At 45.2% G+C, this 24,369-nt stretch overlaps 1 protein-coding gene across 8 annotated transcripts in view; it reads right to left on the bottom strand.

Moving 5' to 3' along the window:
- TIAM1 (TIAM Rac1 associated GEF 1) overlaps positions 1-24,369 on the bottom strand; it is a 369,772-nt gene that overhangs the window by 55,385 nt on the left and 290,018 nt on the right. For all 8 annotated transcript variants that reach the window (XM_040621045.1, XM_040621043.1, XM_040621044.1 and 5 more), the window contains 4 exons: positions 20,219-20,323; positions 12,484-12,565; positions 6,948-7,034; positions 1,902-2,126 (listed from right to left, as the gene is read on the bottom strand). In XM_040621045.1, coding sequence (XP_040476979.1) covers positions 1,902-2,126; positions 6,948-7,034; positions 12,484-12,565; positions 20,219-20,323 — 499 coding nt within the window. The remainder of the gene's footprint in view (positions 1-1,901; positions 2,127-6,947; positions 7,035-12,483; positions 12,566-20,218; positions 20,324-24,369) is intronic.

The raw sequence follows: 24,369 nt of genomic DNA, 5'->3' as shown, positions 1-24,369 counted from the left end.
AAGGTCAGTTGTTAAGTTTAAAACTCTATCATATAAAAGATGGGACATTTACTATATATATGTATGTTCTGTATTCTATATTCAAGTATTTCTAAAATACTTGTATGCAAATACATTTTAATTAAAACAATTTTAATAAAAATTTTCAAAATGCACACACACATACGTGCACAATTTCTTTTTAAAGAACACCCCTAAAATAGTGACTCTCTTTAAAGGGGCAACTTGTGAGCAGTTCCAGTCACACTCTCTCAGGGAAACTATCTGTAAAGGGCCAGATGGTGAATATTTTCAACTTTATAGACCATAAGTCCCTGTCACTACTACTCAGCTCTGCCTTTGCAATGAGAAAGTAGCCAGAGACAAGACATACATGACAGGCACGACTGTGTTCCAATAAAACTTTATTTACAAAAACAGGCCGTGGGGCGCATGTGGCTGGTGGGTTGTAGTTTACCAACCCCTGCTTTATATCCATAACCCACAGGAAGGGTTCAGACAGAAAAAAAAATTCAAAAACAGTTGTGCACACACTGTTGTACATAGTATGTACATCCAGATCTTGTAAAAATCCTTTAAATAACCTAACCTAACACAAATGCCTCATTCAAAGTCCTATTGCAGAAACCTCCTCTGTGAACTGAGTTTTATGGGATCGATGCTGCCATCTTGTGGTCATGCAAAAGAACAGCCTTCATGGTCTCCATTCCCTGTTAAGAGTACACGGCTCACTGGAGTCCTGTTCTAAAAATCTGATCGGGGTACTGCAATGACATAATGACTCAAGGAAGTTAATGGCATTAGGTGCCATCGATTTTCTGAAGCCTCAACTTGCCAAATTCTTGCGACAGCCACTGAGCAAAAGAATGGACTCTCACAAGGGTTCTGCTGGTGATCTACTCTCATCAAGCCAAACTTCAGAAGGGAATTTGAAAAACAATGGCAGGGCAAGAATACTCAAAGTACCTGCCCTCGGATTTTGAAACCAAGGACGTTATTTTTTTTTTAATTTAACTCAAGCAACCTCAATTCTAGAATCAGGTTATGGGGAAGTAAGTAATATAAATTGTTGACTGGTATTCTCATTCACGGACTCGCTGAACGAGAATAGGGCACCTGTGTTACCACAGGAAGAAGACAGAAGCTCAGTCCCAAGAAACAAACGCAGGACAAAGAGAGAGAGAAGCGAGTAAGAAGAGTATCAGGATTACGGCCCACGAGAAAGATTTTTAGAGGGTCCTAGGGACCCGGAGGAGGGTGCTAGCCCTGTGGGGTCCCACCCAGGAAGGCTTCAAAGGGAAGGCAGCATTCTGGTTGCTTCTTCCAGGATAAGCACAAGGTTGCAAAGGGATAGGGAGAAAGGCTGTAAGCAGGGAGAGCAGCAGGTGGGGCAGGGCACGGTTCTGCCTCTGGACTCACGCTGACATGCAAGACTGGGGCAGCCCGAGAGAAGCTGACCTTCGGAGCTCTGAGTGCATTTCCACTCTGGGCAACTCACGCCCTCTCTCACACAGAAGGGAAAGCCAGGGCTGGGTGGTTTGGGGGATGATGATGTGGAAGGCAGAGCTAGGACCCAGAGCCCCAGTGATTCCTGGCACATCTGTGTCTCTATTATCTCTGTCCACAGCCAAGAGACAGTGGCCTCTACCCATTCGACCTTCCCCAAAATGACAAAGAGCAGCACACCGTGCAGCAAGAAGCTCTCGTGCAGGACAGGCTGACCGGTGACCAAAGACTTACTCCCCCAAACCTTGGAAATCAACAGGAAGCACTCATCTAGGAACCAGCTCACCTCACTCACACACCTTGTGCCTGCCGGTCCCAGTCTGGTGGAACACACACACATACACACACACACACACACATACACATGCCCTGCACGGTCCCCGTCGCAGCCATACCTGGGTTGCTGCTGAGAAAGGCCAGGGGGCTCTCGCTGAGGTCCACAGGGCCGTCGGCGCGGTGGGGCGGGCAGTCGAGCAGCTCCACGCCTCCCTCCGGCTCCGGGTAGGTCCGCACCAGGAGGCCCAGGGACGGCTGCGTGAGGAAATCTTTGAGCACGGAGGAGTTCAGGGTGCCTGCAGCACGATTATTGATCTCGAGAATCTCATCTCCCGCTTTCAGGCCTGCCAACGCGAGATGGAAAATGTTTAATTTCACACGCACATAAAAGCAGCAGCGGCGAGTCAGATCACAACAGCACCAATGCCCTGAGAAAGGGCACGCGGAGCTCACTTGTCACAGGCCCCACGCCCCGGTGCTGGTGCACACGGAGCTTGTCCTCCATCCACGGTGATCACGGGGGCCTGGGTCTCGGGGGGTTCTGGACTCGGATGTGACAGCACGCCCACCTGTTCTGAACAGACCGACTAAACACACTGACTCCTTCCCGAATCTCTATGCTCTGGGCATCGGCCAATTCCCCCTCACAAGTGCTACTTCTGGCTGCCGTCCTCAGTTTTGAGGGGTAAAAGTGGAAATGCTCTGATTACTGTGATCAGTAAATTTTGTACATGCACGTGCTGCACTGCACACGTGTGGCACAGCCAGCTAACATCTCCTGATCACCACTGTGGAACCAGCCACGGAACCAGCACGCGGTGAGCTGCTTTTGGCTACGACCATGGAAAATGACTTGATCTCCAACACAATCTACAGAACCGAATATGATCATTTTTTGCCCTCCTCCCTTTGTTTAACTACATCAGGACCTCGGGGTGAGTGTCTTTTGGAAGGTCCCCAAAGGTTCTGCTGCTTTTGCAAAGCATGCTGGGGGAGTTGCCAAAGTTGGGGACCCAAAGGACCAGCCGCGAACTGGCCCCAAAGAACAATGGCTTGTGTTCTGAGGCATTTCAACCTGGTATTTAAAGAACATGCCAGTGGTTTGAGAAAGGGAGAGGTTAGAGCAGAACGTGAAAGGAAATAAAGTATTGTTTCAGCTAAAAAGAGTCCAAGTCTTATTTTATAGACTCGGGTAGAAAAGCAAACTTGACAAAGTGAGTGAAGGGCAAAGGTAAAGAACCAACTGCAGAAATGAGAAGCCGCTCGACTCCTCAGGCATCCACGGATCCCAGCTCTGATGCTGCGGAAAAGTGTTTGCACAGAGACGCTCACTTCCCAGCTTCGCCGAGTCACGCCCCCTTGGCCATCTGTACTCGGGTTTCCAAACTAACTGCCACCAATCTTGTATCGTAAAGCACTCCAAGAAACATTTTGAGTGGGAAGGCAATGGCAGAGAAAGGAGAATACTTTTCCATGTATCGGAGTGGGATTCTGAGAAGCTAACCACTCCACTTTTATGTAAAAGATTCTGGCATCACAGCATTCGGGTTGAAAATACAACATTCCTTCCACGCGAAAAGTAGTTAGTTTTTGGTTTTTTGGTTTTCTGAAGGCTTCTCTTGGAGACAACCCCTTTGATTAGATATTAGAGGAGGTTATATAAAGAACAGAAGAAAAGACTTAAACATCTATGAGTTTGGGGGTTTTTTGGTTTTTTTGTTTTTTGAGAGGGAGAGGCATAGGGAGACCGAGAGAGAGAGAATCTCAAGCAGGCTCCACGCTCAGCATACAGGTCGACGTGGGGCTCAATCTTATGAGATCATAACCTGAGCTGAAATCAAGAGTTGGACGCTTAACTGACTGAGCCACCCAGGAACCCCAAGTTTCCTTTTTTAAAAGAACTTCCAGGTTTACTATGAATGGTGGAACCGAAGTGTGTAGCAGGATAAACAGTGACCCCCCCCCCAAAAGATATGTCCACGTCCCAGAACCTGTGAATGGGACCTTATGTGGAAATAGGATCTTCACAGCTGTAATTAGATACGTGATGTTGAGATAGAACATGCTGGATTGTCCGGTAGGTCCTGAAGCCACTGACAAATGTCCTTCAAAGAGACGCACAGAAAGAGGAGAAGGCCATGTAAAGCCAGGGGCAGCCACTGGGGTGAAGCTGCTGGAGGCCAAGGAAGCCTTGGAACCACCAGAGGCTGGGGGAGGCAAGGAGGGGTTCTTTGCTAGAGACTTCAGACGGGGCACAGCCCTGCTGACACCTTCATCTCAGACTTCTGGCCTCCAGAACGGGGAGAAAATACATGTCTGTTGTTTTAAACCCCCCAGTTTGTGGTCGTTTGTTACGGCAGCCCTGGAAAACGACTCCAGGCAGTTGCTTGGGTGACTTATTCTCGGTATTAACACGTGAATGTGGGCAGCCTCGCAGGAGTGAGCCCTGAAGTGCCCCACCGGGGTCCTTCTGTCCCAATGTCACCGTGTAACTGCTCTGTGACCGTGGGCACATTATTGAATCCCTCCCAGTCCCAGTTTCTTCCTACATAAAAGCGACAATGCCCTAAAGGAGATTAAGTACAGCATCTGGGACACTGAGGATCTATTTCAATAGACGTTAACTTCCATTAATACGTGGTAGAAGAAAACAGAAAGCTTTTCTTGCTCACAGAAAACCACAGCCTGCTCGGAAGTGATCCCCATAACTGGCCGTGGCAAAGTGAAGTACCTAGAAGATGCTGTGAACCTGCCTAGAGAAAGAAACACGTGGCTTTCTCAACTGGGCTCTGTGCTGTGTGGCCATCAGAAAAACACTTTGGTGACGGCACATGAGATGTCAGATCCCAGCCTCGGTTGACCCCAAGAGTCAAAGGACAGGCCCAAGCATGCCCGAGCTGAACAGAGAGAAGTGTGAACGAACCCACTGTGGTTCAAAAAGTCCACTCTGTAAGTACAGCCGATGGGAGATCCAACGGCGGGGGGGGGGGGGGGGGGAATAGAGGGGGGGGGAGAAAAAACGAAAGGGGGATTAACCATTAGCTCAAGACAAGCCAAAAGCCCAAGATGCCTACCAAAAATAAATAAAAGACTTAGTTCGAATGTGATGGGCATCAAAGGCGGTCTATAAAGAATGACGTGAACAGCAAAGGGACACTGAAGGAGGAGAATGGTTCGCGATTAGAGATGTCCCTGAAGACGTCTTACGGTCCACAGCGAACTCTCCATTATCCAGAGGTCTGCACATAGAGGCCAGACTTAACATTAAAACAACAACAACCACCCAAATCTCTTTCTTGGCACTGCCCTCTACAAGCTGGGTATTAGAATGGTCTTTGTGGCCCAGGTGGACAAATAGGCATCACTCTCAAATCTATAGAGAACAGTGCGATCGGGGGCCTTGGGTTGGAGCAGCCAGCCGTTTGTTTTTATCTAACACCAGGGTTCCTGGATTCACAGAACTAAAACAGGAAGTGACTGAAGCCGAGGCGGCATATTTCCCCACCCCCACACCAACGCCAACGGGCACACTCATCGTGCTGCGAGAGATAACGATCAGTCTTCGGGTTTGAAGGTGAATAAGCCCTGCCACCTCTGCTCTTAGCTGAGCTATAGCTCAGACTCCGGCTTCTAGACCCTGATATAGTGTCAGACCCCGACCTCCAGGCTGCCTTTGGCCTTGAAAAGGAAGGAAGGAAAATCCTCCTCCATGAGAGCAGTGGATAAATGACTTTGACTTTATTTCCCATTTGTCACACTTTTGCCATTTCTGGGCACAGTCAAGTCAGCAGGCTGCTCTTCTCCACAGCTTACAGCATGGGGAGAGGTCACCTGCCTAGGTGGCTCGTAAGTCACGAACAGCCAGAGCTAAGCTGCACCAAGACATGGAAGGACATGGCAAGGCAGGGCACTCCCCCATTTCCTTGGCCCTCTAACAGAGCAGACACGGGGCGTTACATCGAAGTCCAACTGATCCAGATGTTTTCGGTTTTCTCCACTCAACAGGTCTGATTCTGCTGCTGCCGGGACGAAACGAAAGATTCCACAGCAAGGGGAATGAAAGGAAGGTGGGCTGTGAGCCCTACCTAGCTGTCTGATGTGTTTAGGGCAAGCATGTAGGCTGGAAAGGATCCTCCAAAACTCATGTCCAGCCAGAATATCAGAATGTGACCTTATTTGGAAATAGGATCTTTGCAGATATAATTAAGATAAAATCACTCTGGATCAGGATGGGCCCTAAGGCCAATGACTGGTATTCCTCTAAGAAGGCCAGGTAAAGACAGAGACACACAGGAAAGAAGGCCATGTGATGACAGAGTGGAGACTGGAGGGAGGCAGCCACAAGCCAAGGAGCACCGAGGACCACCAGTCACCACGGGAAGCAAGGACGAGGCATGGGACAGATTCTTTCCTCAGGGGCTCCAGAAGGACAACCCATACTTGATTCTGAACTTCTGGGCCTCCTGAACTATAAAAGCATACATTTCCATCGTTTTTAATCACTTAGTTTGTGATAATTTGTTACGGTAGCCCTAGGAAGCCAACACAGGAAGCAAAAAACCTAGGTTGAAAAGATTCTGAGTAGAAAGAGGAAAGTGAGTTGGGGTTTCATAAGGAACCCAGACTCCAGTGAGCCCTTGTCGGGCTGCAGGCGGGGTGTGGCAGAGAAGAGCTCTCTACTCGAGGCAAGACCGGATCCTGAACCCCTAGGTTCCCAACTTCTGCAAAGATTCCTCCATGAATGGGAACAAGACAACATCCACTTGGAAGGAGTTTTGCAGGCTCAGGTGAGAGCCAATGGCAGGGGGCCACCATAGCACAGAGGGGTGTTCCTAAGGCTCCGCTTCAGGAAAACCCCTAAGACTTCCATGCCATCCTAGACGGTAGAGAAGGACAATCACGTCAGATTAGAATGGGATTTCCCACTTGCCCCAAGGACGTGGGCTCAGAATCAGATTTAAAATCCAAGAATGTGACATTGCTTCCACACCTGAGTTTAGAGAATACTACCCATACTCCCTGCAGGGTTTTCAATGAGACAGCGTTTGAATAATCTGCACAGGTGAACTCTTGGGGCATATCTTTCTTATCCACCAACCAGAGACACCCCAAGGGGACTTTAAGAGAAGCGGACAGACAGACAGATAAGACACCCAAGGACTTACCCTTCTTGGAAGCTAAACCAGTTTCCTTGACACTATTCACATAGAGCCTTCGAACACCATCTTCTTCCACAGAGGAAAGTGAAAACCCTAGAAAACACAAAGCCAGAATGGCAGGGCTCACACCTTCTGAATGTTTACCAAACAACAAGAAGTACCTGCTGTGAACGACGTATGTTCGATGTTTTTGCTTACAGTTTGGAGCAATTGTTTTTCCTTGTTCGTATTATTTTATAAAGCAGAAAAATGTATTTTTAAGATGACTCTAAAAAAAAAAAGTCTATCCTCACCTACCTATCAACTCAAGCGGAAGACATTTTGTTTTACCTTGCTTGCTAGTAAATGCCATCGCTTTCTCTTTTCCCTTGTCCTCAAGGAAACAGAATGATTCTGTCCACAAACAGAATAATTAGCTTATCTCACCTGGGTCCCCTTGACTTGTCTTAGCCAATCCTCGTCCAAGGATGTATTACAACTGAGCAAATGTATGGTGGGTGTTCCGCCATATGTATTGCTGTATAGACACTAGTTGAATAAAATTCTGCAAACAGGGATTAAGCAGCAACTCAGTTGACAAATCTTATTTTATTTGAAATGGAGTGATTTCACATTCTACTAGTGTGTGATCATAAGATCATCTCATTACCTGTCCAGGCTTCCAGAGCCCAAAGGCCATTAGCTAATTAATCTTGGCGTTGTTACACCCTTCAGGAAAAAAAAGGGCAGAACGAGGCCCTGAGTTTCCAGGTGGCTTGGAGATAGGATGTGCTCCTGATCCTGTGGCTATAAGCCCTGGTCACCTCTGTTTCTCGACAGTCTCACTAAAACTCTTTTCTGATCGGGGTGCCTGGTGGCAAAGCATGTGACTCCTGATCTCAGTGTCATGAGTTTGAGCCCCACGTTGGGTGTAGAGATTACTTTAAAAAAAAAAAAAACAAAACTCTTTTCTGATCCATCAGTGGAACGTCCCAACCAATACCTCCTTTCCCTCAAGTAAAAGACTTGGGCAAACACCCCTAAAAGAGCAATGGGAATGAATGCAGTTGTAAAGATCCGACATAATTTCAGGTCTGGGTGAAGAATAATCCCATAATATAGGTACTTACCTTAAGGCCGAAGACAGAAAAAAACACAATGGTTTTAAAGAACAAATAAGCAAGTAACAGCAAAACAGAAGAATTAATTGTAAGATGGGGACTCAGGGAGTCATCATGTCATAATGAATATGTGTTTTTCTGCTTCGTTCACAGGACCAGGAAATAGATACCCACACACAGGCAAAACTACCAACTGTCCTCGCCCACTCTGGTACCATAACTCCCTCAGATGGGGACAGCACAGGCCACACCCCGAGGACTTTCCGCTCTGTGTTTTACTCTCCTATTTTGAATTCCATTCTTACAGCAACTTGCAACTTTCCGATTACGTTTCAAGAAGCTTCACTCAAGTAAAAATAAATTTTATATATGAGCTACCAAAGTGGCCATTAGCTTTAACATAGGTCTATCTATCTGCATTTAAGTAGAGAATTTTTTCCCCCTGATCTGTTAGAATAGATGCAGAAGCGGGGGCTAGGTCAAGAGAAAGAATGGATAAGGTGCATTAAAATATAGGCCTCTCCTTCTGAAATGCTGTGATTCTATAAAGCTTTGAGGCCAAATTTCTTTTTCTATTAAAACTAAAGTGAGCAGCAAATGGCAAGGTGCTAGGGGACAAGCCACCTGAATGGAAGATACCAGAACAGGGGATGATGGAGCGCCTGCTCCAAGCCTCCTTATGCCAAAGTCAATGGAGACGGCTGAACTATTTCTTTGAGCCATTCCCTCTTTTCTTGGTCTTCTTTTTTAATAACCAAAAGATAATAACAAAGACTACAGCTGACTATGAAACTGGCAGTGGGCAAGTATGGCTCCGAGAAACACATCAGACCCCTCAAGTTGGTGGGAAATCTTTGTGATAGGGTTCCTGAAGAAAGCTTTAGCAATTTTTTTCTGGAAGATCAGGCAAATAGAAGCCAACATGCACAAAGGTAAACAGCACTTTAGCTCTGCGCTGGAATTCAAAAGACCCCTGTTTAAGAGTCAAGCAAACAGGAGCCCGTCTCAGCGCTCAGAAAGGCAGCACGCCCCATACTCGGCTACGCAGCAGACACTCCCTAGGGCTCTCAGAGTCCCCAAGAGAAGGCTCCATTTCAAGATGCCAGCAATTTGCACACTCGGGGAGGGGGGATTATATCCATCTCCTACACCAACAAATATAAAGAAAATATGGTCCATCCTATAGCTGGATTATTTTGAGGTCACTGAAGAACACAATAATTTTAACAGTTAATCAGCAAAGTCGAGATTTTTTTCTTTCCTTTTAAATAGGATAGTAACTATCTTAATTCCCGGCCAACAAATGTAATATAGCCCCAAATGATTGCCGACAGGAGCCAGAGGGAGTGCTGAACATAAACCCAGTGTGTCCGCCCCATCCGCTATTAGTTACAAAGATGAGGAGGCACCATGAGTGCCAGTAATGCTCTCGAGAAAGAAAGAAGTGATTAAAACTAAGAAAAGAAACCAAGGAGACACAGTCCTGTGATGAACCACCAGAAGGTTCCTCATACGAAAATCTATAGCCAAAGAAAAATCATGACACCAACAGAAACGGCAGGAAAGTACCCAAAATCAGATTCCAGGATACAGTGAAATTCAGAGAATGGGACAAGCGGAGACACCTCTGACAGAAATGGTTCACACGATCGGAAACAACAGTGGAAGTCCCCGAGAAAAAGGAACGAACGTTCCTTAAATGATGCATCCTTCCACTTCAAGGCAGCCGAGGTGATCATGCTTCATCTCATAACTACCTGAACTAATTTCAACAAGGTCTGCAAAGAACCTACAGGCTCAGGTGGCAGGAAGGGCAACTGGGAGAAATGAAGGAAGTGTCGGATCTTTCCATGGGTTCATCAGTTGGATTATTAAGTCCTATTTCCCTCCCTGAAGTGTTCTCAGATAGAAAGCAGCATGTGGTTCGTAGTTAGCTTTTTGTACGTTGGTGCGTGCTGGTAACTTTGACCTCTACCGCACCCAGTATATACTGAGCTCAACATACAGCAGGAAGCCACACTTCCTGGGTGCTCGTGTTAGACCCGGATGCGCTGAATTTAGAATCCTTGGCAGTTCTGAGGTCAGAGGCAACCAGGTCTCTTAGGAGTGGGGGACTCTTTAACTTCTCAATCAATACGCAGTTGGAACACCTCACACCAACATGAACTGGGCCCTCAGAATAAAGGGTTGAGCTAAGGTTATTAGCCACACATAGCAGGCTCTGGAAGGTGCAACCCAGGATCCCAGAACAGTTGGCCGCTGACAGTCATGTAAGCACAGAAATTGAGGCTAAGCATTGAGAACCCCGCCGTGAGACCCTGCCACACATCCACGCATGAGCTTCCATAGTTTACCAAAGCAGTGGCAGTCCACGGCGGACTGGAAATCAAAACAAAACAAAAACCCCTGCTTCTTTAAAACAGCAGATAGTCTGAGAGGCACTGCTGACAAGACGATCTGGGTGGATGCCTGACACGCTGTCACACCTTCAGCGTGGAAAGGTAAATGGGTTCCGTCATGTCAATAAAAAACTATAACAAGTATAGCAGTTTTCTGCCCTGTTTTCGAGTGCAAGTACCAGTCAGTCTTAGAGTTCCCTTTCAGGAGCTTGAAATTCAGCCGTCTCCTGCTTCTTGCTGCTTAAAGAGAAGAGTTACGTTTCATGGCGCATCTTGCTTTGCAGAACCCAGCCGTGTGTTTACAGCACTGCTACCCATTACTGCTTTAATTACCAAGGTCGTGCTTCTGATGCATAACAAGCCCTTCATAGACATTTATCCTTTGCCATCAAAAACATCCTCTGGGTTTATGACGTCTTCCGTTTCAGGGTCAAGAAGTAAACAGCGGGAAGGTGTCATTCAAGGGACCAGGGCTCGGAATTAGGTTCTCTTCATTAAGCCAAATCATCTTGGGAACATTCGGAGAAGAGGTTCGGGCGCCTGCGGGAGCGAGTGCAGAAGGACTCCGCTCTCCCGCTGCTCAGGAAAGGATCTGAAGATGCTCAAATGCTAAAAAGCCGAATAACTGAATTCAGAGAGAAACTGTAAGTGAGCATATACGGAGGCTCACGTCTTTCCCTCTGGCTTTCCAGGTTCTCTTCCTGCCCCCACAGAGCAGGGCTGTGCTTCTCTGCCCCCTGGAGGAAGCCGGGACCGTGTGACCTTCTCTAACAATAAACTGGGGGGGCACCAGCGCCTGGCTTCCCACCTTCTCCCTTCCCCTCTGCCAAGACACGGACAACGCCCCAGGTGGCAGCTGCTGCCGGCCTGTGTCCTGGAGTGAGGACAACATGAAGAGTCCCAGCCAACCCACGGAGGATGCGTGGTGAATTTAGGAAGCACATTTCCCTGTTTGCAGCTACCTCAGCCAACCCCGCCACGCCTGACTGATCTCACAGGATGGATTTCCCCACGTCTTCGACTCCAGCACCAACTCCGCTGCTATTCAAATCCTAGGCGTGATGCTAAGTAGTCTTAGACATATGGAAGGGCTGATTTATTCAACTATGCCAGAACACGGGCAACCGTGTGGAAAAGCGTTAGCATGGCAACCCTGCCTGCCAGTCTCTGAAAGGCCCGCTTATAAGTTTGGTCCCTGGCTGGCATCTGGGAACTTGAACTTCGGGTGGATTCCCAACACCCTCACGAGGCTCACTGGGCCTCGAATGTGTACAAATAATATGGTTTATGCTGAACACCTGTTTCCCGCCTGGGAGTCCGAACCTTTGGTATACGCTAGGCAGAGGGTGTCTGTGTGACCGACGGGGCACGGAGTCTCCAACAAGCTTCCCCGTGGGACAAGAGCTCCCATGCACTGTCCGCTTGTTGCTGGGGGAATTAAGGCCGCCCTGCGTGAGTGGGGGAGGACTCCTGGAAGCTTGTACCGGGTTTCCTCAGACTTCCCCCCATGTGCCTTTCCCCTTTATTGATGTTGCTTTGTACAGTTTCCCTGTAATAAGTCATGGTCATGAGCAGGACTATATGCTGAGTCCGTGGGTCCTCGTAGTGAATCACCAAATCTTGGGGTGGTCTTGGGGATCCCCACCCCCACACAACACCAAAATGAGTTCTTTTAACATTATTTGTGGGAGGAAGGGAGAATAACGAGTATATCTGAGGGAGAGAGGTGTGAAAAGATCATTTCTTCATTACAAAGGGCATATCACAAGATAAAGTAATCCATTCCCGATCCAGGCATTTCCTTTTGACGACAGTTGAACCCGCCTGATTAAGATCACGAAATTTAGGCTGAAGTCTTCATCGTACCCACAGTAAACATCTCTTTTTCCTGAGTTCAGCTGCTCCGCACAGCACAGAAGCCAGATGTGCTGTCTGTTTTAAATGGGCCCCCAAGGCATTTTACTGAATTGTAAGTAAGTGCGTGTTTACACAGGAATTGCTTTAACTTGAAAAACACCAAAGATCAAAGAAAAATAAACCTACCGTAATTATCACTGGCTGTATCTGACTTTTCAATCTGGATGTTCTGGGTGACTTTTGGACAGATTTCAATTTCTTTGTACAGCTGAAAAGTGACAAAAAGGATTCTGATGAGGATTTCATTACAAATAACTTATTAGGAATAGACATTGTTTCGTAAATCTATTTTTTCGCAGCTGTTACTTTAAAGTAAAGTCTCATCGCATCCCAGTCTTTTTATTGAGCCGAACCCATGAAGAATCACAACAGAAATGTAAAACTCGTATTCCGAAACTTAGCTACGGTTCCAGTTTCTAAATAATCCCTCAACACTACTCTGTATGTCTTTTCCAACCCAGTGTCTCTCACAGACCTGAAAAATAAATTTGCTAAAGTAATTGAAAATCTCCAGTACTCAGGCCGCCTGGGTGGCTTAGTCGGTTAAGCATCCGACCCTTGATGTCGGCTCAGGTCACGATCTCAGGGTTGTGAGATGGAACCCCCGCTCAGCCCCATCCAGCTCTGCACGGGGCGTGGAGCCAGCTTAAGATTCTCTCTCTTCGGGGAGCCTGGGTGGCTCAGTTGTTGAGGGCCTGCCTTCGGCTCAGGGTGTGATCCCGGGGTCCTGGGATCGAGCCCAACATCGGGCTCCATGCTCTGCTGGGAGCCTGCTTCTTCCTCTCCCACTCCCCCTGCTTGTGTTCCCTCTCTCGCTGGCTGTCTCTCTTTCTCTGTCGAATAAATAAATAAAATCTTTAAAAAAATATATGTTAAAAAAAAAAAAGATTCTCTCTTCCTCTCCCTCTGCCTCACACCAAAAAAAAAAAAAAGAAAAGAAAAAAAATCTCTGGTACTGGGAAACAAGATTATTAAAATCAGGAAGAGGCTATAAAGATCTTGACAAGGGATTCCTAGAAATAGGAGAAATATCTGTGCTTCCATTCTCTTCTGTTGACACACCATTTTTACCCGAAAGGTTCACAGTAGCACAAACAGGTGGCAGCAAGTTAAAGCACTGAAATGGACAGCAAATTATAGAAATGGAGGGTATTCTCTCTTAGCCACTGGATTATACCAAGTTAGCTAGAAAACTAAAGCACGTAAATTAATCAGTTCTCTAGAAACCCAAGAAAGCCTGGGGAGAAAAAAAGGTGACAGAAAGCTATAGTTCACATACCAGAAAATTTATTTCAATTTCGTTTAATTCATTTTCACTTGGAGGTACCAAACCTTACTTCTTAGGTAAGCGAGTCAAAGGCCATTTCCAAAAATTATGATAAATATTCCAAAACAAATACAGGTGTCAAAGCTCCTACAGAACTTAAAATTTGAAATGAAAATCTATTTGTGCCAAGATCAATAAGAGAAGGCTGTCCTTCAGCACAAAAGGGAAGTCTTGGTGGTTATCTAAACTTGCTCCTATCTCTGACCACACAGTCATTCCTCTGGAAATAACATAATTCAGGCAAGTAGAAAAGAATGGTAGTTTCCTTCTCTTCCCTTTCTTAGGGCAGCGGACAGGTGGGAGAGGTGCACCCGATGCTTGGGACTCAGGAGACTGGAAAAGAGGCTGCTGTAATAGAAAGCCAAGGGGAGCAGAGGCCTGGGACCACTGACCACACAGCCCGGGTCCTCGAGAACACTCTCACTCAATGCAACTTCCGACAGATGCAATGTATTAGGGCTGTCATTTCATGTCGGTTTTTTTTTCCTTTTCATACTTCAGAAAAATGTTCATACAAATACACTCTACAAATCAGAAGAAATCAATTATAAAACTGATCTTTAATTCAGAAAATATGGTCACCAAAGTTATAAATACCAAATACACTAATGTTTTATGCCACGTTTTATTTTTTTTTTTTTAATTTTATTTATTTATTTGACAGAGAGAGAGACAGCCAGCCAGAGAGGGGAACACAAGCAGGGGGAGTGGGAGAGGAAGAAGCAGGCTCCCAGCGGAGGAGGGAGCCCGATGCGGGGCTCGATCCCAGAACGCCGGGATCAGGCCCTGGGCTGCAGGCAGACACTTAACAACTGAGCCACCCAGGCGCCCCTATGCCACGTTTTAGAACACCACGGAATGCTCAGTAAAATGCCATGAATTGTGTTCACTTCGACTTACTTTGAACCTTAGTTTTTTACTTTTTTAAATTTAAATTCAATTAGCCCACATACAGTACATCGTTAGTTTCAGATGTAGTGTTCAATAATTCATCAGTTGCGTGTTAATACCCAGTGCTCATCACATCACGCTTTTTAAAAATTTCCTTGAGAGCCAAATTCTTACTCTAGGTGGCAGCATACCACTGTTTGTTCCGATCACCTCCGGAAAGTTCCAAGTGGTTTCCACAGATCCAGTGGGAACACAGCTTTGTGAATAATCTTTCTATTCTTTCACAATATTGCCTCCTACTTTTCCTACTTTTCTTTGGATTGGTGTAAAAGCCGTCGTGTCTTTGACCAGCCTCAGACAATACCTTAGAGTAATCTAGGTAAGCCCCTCGGCCGCAGTCCTTTCTTGGGATAGACTAATACCGTGTTTAGTAAAAAGCACTAATTAAATACATAAAAATCTCAAGAAGGGTCTGCACTTTAAAATATACTTTCAGTGCAACAACAATCAATATCTGAAAATAGAAATGCTGAAATTTTGTAGTCTTATACAAACATCTTTAACAGCGAAGTGTCACACGCATTCCCTTAGTTTTATTAAATCAATGATGTTGCATGCTTTCCCTCTTTTCAAACATCAGATTAAAAGGTCATCGGATTTAAGAAAAAACTTGATTACCAGGTATTCGAGTTATCGTGAAATCACAATCGTTTCTTACCACATCTCCTTTGGGTGCCCTGGTCCAAGCCAGCATCCCCCACCGCCCCAGCCCCCTCCCTGCTCTCAGCTCCTTCTCTTATGCCCTCCAGTCCACTGGCCACACATCAGCCACAGGGAGCCTACTAAAAACAGAAGGCCACTAATGTCCTTCCTCCCTCCCCTCTCACGTAGGCCCTAGATGGCCCATCCTGCTCCCCTCCCCCCACCTCTCCTGCAGCCTCAACTCTCCCTCCCTGCCCTCACTTACCCTGCCCACTGCCCTCCTCACACACAAGCAAACCACCTCCACGCCTGTCACCTGCCCCCTGACAGGGCATCACCCAGCTCTGTTCCCTCAGCCTAGAACACGTTCCTCCAAAATACCTCTACGACTCCTTCTCTCACTTCACTTCCTGTTCACACATCAACCCAAACACAGCTAAAGGAGCGGCACCCCCAGCTTCTGGATGCCCTGTCTCTCTATCCCCTTGGCCTAACCTTTTCTCTCCAAGTTCTTAACATCCTCCGAAATATTGTGCATTTACATGTTTTGATGCAAGAAATTTATGTATTTTTATATCTGTCTCCACAAAATTGAATATAGGTTCCACAAGGAACGGAGATTTTTCCATCTTTTTTTTTTTTTTAAGTAGGCTCTATGCCCAATGTGGGACTTGAACTCACGACCCCAAGATCAGGAATCACGTGCCTTACGGGCTGAGCCAGCCAGACGCCCCTAAGAGGAGGGATTTTTTGGATTGCGTGTCCCAGTGCCTGGAACGGCTCCAGTTGTTACAGGCACACATAGGTGCCAAGGAACTATGTGCTGGATAAGGAAATCGATTAATCAGTGTTTCTGCAAACTCTTTATTCCCCCCCCCGTCACTTTAACAAAAACACATTTAATATGGGTTTTGAAAAGCCGGTGCTTCTCATTCATTATCATTCCATCAACCAGGCCTAAGAACCCAATGTAAAAAAGTAGCCAAACAGGTGCCACTTACATTAGAGCACAACCAGCAAAGCGGTTGAGCAGATGACTGACAATCACGGCCAGTCACAAGCGGGAGGATCCCCTAAGCCACCAAGTGAACACACCAGACCCCTCAAGTCTTTAAAATCTAGTACACACTTCTGCTAATAACTATCAGCTTTACTACGGAAGAGCGTTGGGTAAAACGACGTCAGAGAAGACCAATGGGGACAGTCAGCTATAAATGAGTTATTTTTGAGGAAACAACTTCGTACATCCGTGAGCTTCCCTGGTCTGTCAAAAATAAAATGGAGGAGGGGGCGCCTGGGTGGCTCAGTCAGTTCAGTGTCTGCCTTCAGCTTGGGTCATGACCTCAGGGTCTTGGGATCGAGTCCCGCGTCGGGCTCCTTGTTCGGAGGGGAGCCTGCTTCTGCCTCTGCCTGCTGCTCCCCCTGCTTGTGTGCACACCCTTTCTCTCCGACAAATAAATAAAATCTTTAAAAAATAATAAAAAAATAAAATGCAGGTGGGCATCGGGAACCCATTAACCGTGTGCAGTCTGATGCTTGTTCAGTAAGGGTCAACACTCTGAAATCTGCCAACTCTCAAAAAGCCCCCAGGAACACTGTGTGTTCAAATACCCCCTGCCTTGGAATGACATTTGAACCAGCTTCATGGCCTGTACCAGGGACTGGAAACCAGGAACCCCTGGGCAGAATTCAGGGGGGGGGGGTAAACCTAGATGGTAAAAAAATATGACATCTTTATATGCACTAACCTGTAACTGAAACTTAGCATTCGAAGCAACTGAAACCTCCAATCATAAGTAAATGTAGGCAACAAATACAGGAGTATTAGCAGCCGCTGTGACCTTGTCACAAGTAAACATTACTTTCCAGGCACATTCTAGCTGCCACTACTATCTCCAAGTGCCATTCATACTCATCACGACCTCAAAACAGCAGTACCTATCAGATCTACCGCTACCTCTTATTATTTAATGAGCCAATAAATAAGCACCTATATTATCTATAATTTTAAGAATGTCTTTGATAATTATTTCAACATAATTAGGCCATAGGTAATCCTACGTATTTTATTTCATGCAACTGAAAATATTAATCTGAGAAGGGAGCTAGAGGCTTTACCAAGTTGCCCAAGCTATCTTTTTTTTTTTTTTTAAAGATTTTATTTATTTATTTGACAGAGAGAGAGACAGCCAGAGAGAGAGGGAACACACGCAGGGGGAGTGGGAGAGGAAGAAGTAGGCTCCCAGCGGAGGAGCCTGATGCGGGGCTCGATCCCAGGACCCTGGGATCACGCCCTGAGCCAAAGCAGACACTTAATGACTGAGCCACCCAGGCACCCCGTGCCTAAACTATCTTAAGAACAAAACAGTTTAGGGGTGCCTGGGTGGCTCAATCGGTTAAGCGTCTGCTTTGGGCTCAGGGCGTGATCCCGGGATCCTGGGATTGAGCCGCTTGTGGTCTCAGGCTCCCTGCTCAGCAGGGAGTCTGCTTCTCCTTCTCCCTCTGCTGTCCCCCTTAATGTGCTCTCTCTCTCTCTCTCAAATAAATAAAATCTTTAAAAAAAAAAAAAAGAACAAAAAAATTCAGAATCTGTTAATAAAAAGAGAGGTGAGTAAGCAATACTCACTTGCAATCCAAACAATGAAATTAATGAGTCTACGGCATTTGCTTCCTCGGGGATCTCTGAGCTGGAGACCTTTCGCAATGAGCAAGAAAGAATACCAAGCTCTCTTCACATTTTAGATTCTTTTAAAAAATTATAATTAGGACATCTGTCCAGCAACTGTAGCTACAAACAGACTGAGCTTGGCACATCTCCGTCTCCTACATTAGATGAACCACACAATGGCCAAGACTCAAAAGTAACAAGTGAGTCGATATAATTTCAAAGCCTGTGTCTCAAGCACCTACTATGAGGGACTATGAGAGGCACGGACGTCGGTCAGGTGCAATACATGCAAGTCATGAGCCCCTCAACGCAGATACATGGACGTTCGAGCAGCCATTCCAGTCTTATCGGCAACACGCTTTCCTTTTTTAATAAGGAACAAGGTTTTCTTTCCTCTGCTCAGAGAGAACAAAGTTGAGGCTCTTCCTCATGCCAGAGGGAGAAAAAAATAAATCAGCTACTCTCCGTTAAAAGTTCCCTCTTCTGTTAACACTTAATTATTTAGGCGATGGTTGAAAATAGACCCATCTTGATCTTCTTCCATTGATTGCGCGGCTCGGAAAAGCGCTGAGAACGCGCCGCCTCTCCGATTTCATCAGCAACACTTGAAGGGGCACGAGGGAACATTTCAGGATGATGGAACTGTTCTAAGTTACGGCCGTAGCCCTGGAAGCAGGACGGTATACACTGGTTAAAACGCCTCAAACTGTGCTTTAAAACTCGCCGAGCTTTAGCATATATAAAGGGAACGTCAAAAAAAAAAATTGACTGAAAACAAAATTCCCTACAAAATTCTAAACCACGCTTCTCCTTTTCAGAGGGAGACCACTGGGGTTTAGGGTTTAAGTTTCCAGTTCTGCTTTCTGTGGTGCAACCACGTCTGAAGTTATCATTCACGTATCCGTGGCAAGCAGCTCGGTGGTCCCCAGAGGAATGACTAAGTGCAGAGAGAGAAGAACGAGTTCCAAGATAGAGGCGCCTTGCTCCCCGAATGTCTCTTTCCTGGAACTGAAAAACGTATCACTCGGCCAACAAAAAAGGAACTTGTCACTGCCTTGTTGCTACGACCACTTTTACTGAGCATCTATTAAGTACACCGTGACCTCTAATCTTGGCAAAATCCTAGAAATGACGCACAGCTGACTCTTGAACAACGTGGGTTTGAACTGTATGGGTCCATTTTTACATACATTTTTTGCAGAGCTGCAAATGTATTTTCTCTTCCTTATGACTTTTTCTTTAAGGTTTTATTTATTTATTTGAGAGAGAAAGAGAGAGAGAAGCCAAGCGGGGGGGGGGGCAGTAGAGGGAGAGGGACAAACAGACTCCCTGCTGAGCAGGGAGCCCCAATGCAGGGCTCGATCCAAGGACCCTGAGATCATGACCTGAACCGAAGTCAGACACTTAACCAACTGAGTCACCCAGGCGCCCCTCTTCCTTTGACTTTCTTAATAACATTTTCTTTTCTCCAGCTTACTTTATTGTATGAATACGGTACATAATGCGTTATAACATACCAACTGCGTGTTAACGGACTGTTAATGCTGTCGGTGAGACTTCCAGTCAACAGTAGGCTATGCGCAGTTCGGTTTGGGGGGAGTCAAAAATTATACTCGAATTTTTGGCAGTGCAGGCAGTTGACGCCCCTAACCCCTGCACTGTTCAAGGGTCAACTGTATTAGCGCCTCATTTTTTGCTGATACCACAAAGTGAGTAAGCAGTAGGGCTAATGTAAAACTCAGCTCTAGTTTAGAACCCAAGTCCCATAATGAAACTCAAACATACATAAGTGTCCCCAGGAATCGGTACAAGAACAGTTACAAAAGACTGGGACACAGAATCACATGGTGGCTTTTTCACCCCCACAGGATTCGACCCAACGATTTCAATATGCAGGTAGAAGTCACTCAACACTGGAGCTAGTCCTTTTCTTCTGACCACAGCTAGCTGATCTTTGAGTCACCAATTTAAAACAAAGGACTGCCAAAGCTGCAAGGAAAGCTAGGAATAGCAGCTAAAATTCTGAGAGTCGACTCTGGATATCAATTTTTCACGATCGCACGGCCTCGCTCCTTGCATAAATAAAGGTGGCATTTCTGCTCGGCAGACACATTGTGATAAGTAAGGCCGTCTTCACAAACTGTAGAGCTCTGAATGAGGCTCATTTATTTTAGAATTCGTTCCACTTCACCAGCCACAATTAGCACGAGCACACATATAATTTAAAAATAATCTCCCACAGAATGTACTTGGATAACAGTCATAAACATTACCAGCTCATAAATGTCCTCCTCGGGCTTCGGAACGTAGTGTTGCATTTTGTTTTCTATTAGAAATTTCAGACGCAGGTAATGAGCAGAATGATCCAGCTGATGTGTCTGGGACAAAAGAAAGGAAAAAGAAAAGACAATGTCTGTTCAGTAGTAAACAGGAGTAATTAGCACGCCACTGACATAGTACCATGTATCCCCCGGGAATTCTAGAGATTTCTCACTGCGCAGGGGGTAAGGTTTCTATACCTCTTAGAAGGTTTACATCTAACACGTAAACTTTAAAAGCATTTTCATTGACCAGATGAATAATATTCCATGGATAGCTAATGATTAAATGGAAATAACTGAGTCACATCTTCACTTCTGCTTATCTGAGTCATACTCTTTAACACTGGTTTTGCAACAAAACCCATCAGTTCAAAGAGGCCCTTCCACATAATTCCAAACATACAAAGGAGATTAAAGAAGGAAAGTCACAGAAAGGCAAGGAAGTATTCCCAGTGACAGAAGAAAGCTGTGCCCTGGCAGAGTTGTTTTTCTAACCACATGGGGACACGGGACAGTTGTTAACAGTTCATTTGCAGGCGAGTCAGTGTGAAGACAAGGCATTTGGATTTCAGTCTTATTTATATACACCCCGAGTGAGACTCCCTCCGGGGGCAGTGTAGACGGGCAAAGATCCAGCTTTGGAAACACACTGAATGACTTGCCCAAAGAAAACAATTCTAAAATAGTTAAGGATTGAAATTTCCAGGCCTTCTCCTTTGGTCCAGAACAGGTCAACTGATTTGTCCCCTCTAGAAAGTCATTCTCGATTTAACGTTGTGGGGGGGAAAAGCTATAGTGGCAACTTGGTTTTATAAATAATCCTGAGTCTACATTCAAGAAGATGCAGAGAAAAAAGTAAGAAAATGCTCCTTGAAAGTTACACGGCAGCCTGAAAATGTATTGTTACAAAAGGTTTAAATCGAGTCATTTTTTTTTTAAAGCATTCGTATCTTTTAGAGATTCATCCTAAAGTACTAGGAGATACAGATATGATGTCTGCAATTCGCTTCCAAAATAATCCAGAGCAGGGGGGGTGAAAGGGAGTTAGTAAACAGATGAAACATAATTCGGTAATCACAGAACCTTGGGGATAGATACACAGGAGTTTATGACGTGATTATCTACTCTTACATAAGTTTGAAATTTTTCATAAATATAAAATCTCTTCCCACTAAAAGCTCCACTGGTGAGAATTATTTCAATATAAGTGAAATCGATTTTGCATTGCTTTCATCCTCTTTCTGCTTACCCTACCCACCCCCCAAAAACATTTGAAAGGCCATGGGGCGCCTGGGTAGCACAGCGGTTAAGCGTCTGCCTTCAGCTCAGGGCGTGATCCCGGCGTTATGGGATCGGGCCCCACGTCAGGCTCCTCCGCTGTGAGCCTGCTTCTTCCTCTCCCACTCCCCCTGCTTGTGTTCCCTCTCTCGCTGGCTATCTCTATCTCTGTCGAATAAATAAATAAAAAATCTTAAAAAAAAAAAAACATTTGAAAGGCCAAACTAAGATCATGCCAACAATTATTCCAATAATAGTCATTCAATCACATCTAACCAACTCTCTAGTGCGCCGGACACTGTGAGAAGCACGGCAGGTACAGAAATTAATAAGACACAAATGCAGCTTCGGGAGTGTGTGTGGCCGTGGGGAAGGGGTGTGCAGGAAATGGAAGGGGGGCGGGGGCGGCTTTGCTTATTACATAAATACACATGCAAGATAGGCATCCTGCGTTATTACAAAAGCACATTTCCAGAGAGTGCAAATGAGTTCGTTCTGAACACCCAGCAGAATGATAAAGAAGTTTTCTACCAGTAACTCTTAGGAACCCCCAACCTGCATCCTCTCCGGAGTCAAGTGATGGTCTGAATCCCCCTGTGTGATCACAGGCACCACTGAGCCAACACATTCCTGTGTACCTGGCTTTCAGCTCCATCTGTATTGGAGATCAAATGCTCAGTGTCTCACAGACCCAGATGGTTGGTGTCTAAGATAATAAGAGTGCCCGGGTAATCCAGAGAAGTGTAAAACAGGCAAGTTTTAAAGTATGCTATCTATTGCTTGTGGGAGAGCTGCTGAGACAAACAACAAAATAATAATATTTAGGGTAATAGGATCAGAAAAGTTTCCCTCTAGAGATAGAAGCTACAAATGCTTCCCACCTACCTAGGTCCTCACTGAAATCTTTAAGAAGAAGAAAAAATTGTGGTTCACCATCTGTTTCTGGCTGAGGTGGGAAGGAAAGAGAAATGAAACTCCACAGGGTCTTGGTTAACAGGAACAAATCTACTTGGCAACCTTACTGTCATCTTTAATAAACGCTTTGCGGATACTCCCAATGAGGCTGCCACTGAAACTGACAGTCTTGTGGAAGTTGGACCCAAACAGCAACCTCACCTAAGAAGCTTCTGGTTCCTGAACCCTTAGTGTGAGAGACAGACGGACCAGTGTCAGGCACCAGAGATCTTAAGATGGTCCTGGTGAAGACTGGAGATTCTCATCACACCTTAAATGTTACTGTGCTGAAACAATTATACAGATGTACAGAGAATGACAAACGACAGCTGGCGAGGTACCTCACTTAAAGGAGCACGGCAAAGACAACCAAAGAGCGATAAATACAACAAAGATAATGAGGCTGATTCTCGCCACCCTCCCCTCCACCACCGTCTTCTTCGTGAAGTTACAATAATGTCTTGATGATTTTGAAAAATAAAAATGGCACGTGCAACGAACAAAATTTTTAATGGTCTTACTTGTAACCTAGGCGCTCTTAGACGGGTGAGTAAACAGTTACCCTAAAAATGGGACATTGGATCCATATACCAGAGTGTCTATCATTTTGGTAAATATGTCTCAATTACAAGCCCTCACTAGTCATGGCTGCTCCAACATAAAGGCAAAATCCTAATGAATTAACTAATGAATTAAATCAGACCGTCAGAACTCTCAAGAAGAATTTTATGCTCCCCAAATATCTGCAAGTCAATACCAAAGCAGGGCGAGCAAATCACCATGTTCACAATACATCTTTGTGCAAAAAGAATTCCAAACATCAATGAATATTTTCACATCACAATTCTAAATATTTGGCCTGCTGTAGACTAGTAAAACATTCAAGAGAAAGCTTCCTAACTCAAGAGAAATTCAGCGAGGGAAAAATTTAAGCGGTACCAATCTGTTTGCCAACATGCATTCACTTAAGTTACTTAGACAGCATTTGATTCATTTTGAGGCCATGTAGCCACAAGTAATACCCGAAGATAAATATTACCATAGAACAAGTATCAGTTTAGCTGGCATATTTTTTTTAATTTGCATCTACGTCAAAGGATGAAAGAGTAAAACACAATGCAGCTTTTTTTTTTTTCAGTAAATAGTCTGAGCCAGTTATAACAGATAATAATGTGATCTTTCAATCCACATGGGTTTGCTCTTCCATTTTGGTCCAACCTCTCAGGGAAACATAAAAGCATGCAGTTACCACATACAGAAATTCATGCACACACACACACACACGTACGTGCTACTGTGAAATTTCCAAAAATATTTATCCTCCCCTTCAAGGTGACCTTTATTTTTTTTAAAAGCCAATGGTTATTAGAATAATCAAAGTCATAAGCCAACATAGGGATGGCATGAAATAAAATTCGTCCCAGGGCCACACGTGAATTATATCAGTGAGTTATGGACGAATGAATTTTTTTGCAATTATTTTGGTAATTGCAGTGATGAGACTGTATCAAAAACCCATAGGCCACTGTGGTTTACCTGCTATATTTAGCAACAATCTTTTTCGTAACATCCATAACATGAACTGTACATGAAATGTAGATCTTGAAACATTTACTATACCAGAACTTGACTGGTGCTCGGATGGCAGATGACAAACTGATGGGAAATGATGTGGGTCAGATAGAATAGGAAAGAGAATGAGCTGAATGCAAGAGACAGAAGAAAGAGATTGATTATTAAATATTAGAAAAACCATCCATCACCAACATTGAGAATAACAATAAAGAAATAAAAGACAGACATTCTGACAATCACCTTTTTTTTTCAGTCCCTCCTCCAAGAGGAAAAAAAAAAAAACAACCACTCACCAT

This window comes from Ursus maritimus, unplaced genomic scaffold (assembly GCF_017311325.1).
Source record: "Ursus maritimus isolate PB19 unplaced genomic scaffold, ASM1731132v1 scaffold_4, whole genome shotgun sequence".
NCBI classification, from domain to species: Eukaryota; Metazoa; Chordata; class Mammalia; order Carnivora; family Ursidae; genus Ursus; species Ursus maritimus.
This window is presented reverse-complemented; position numbering and strand designations above follow the sequence as displayed.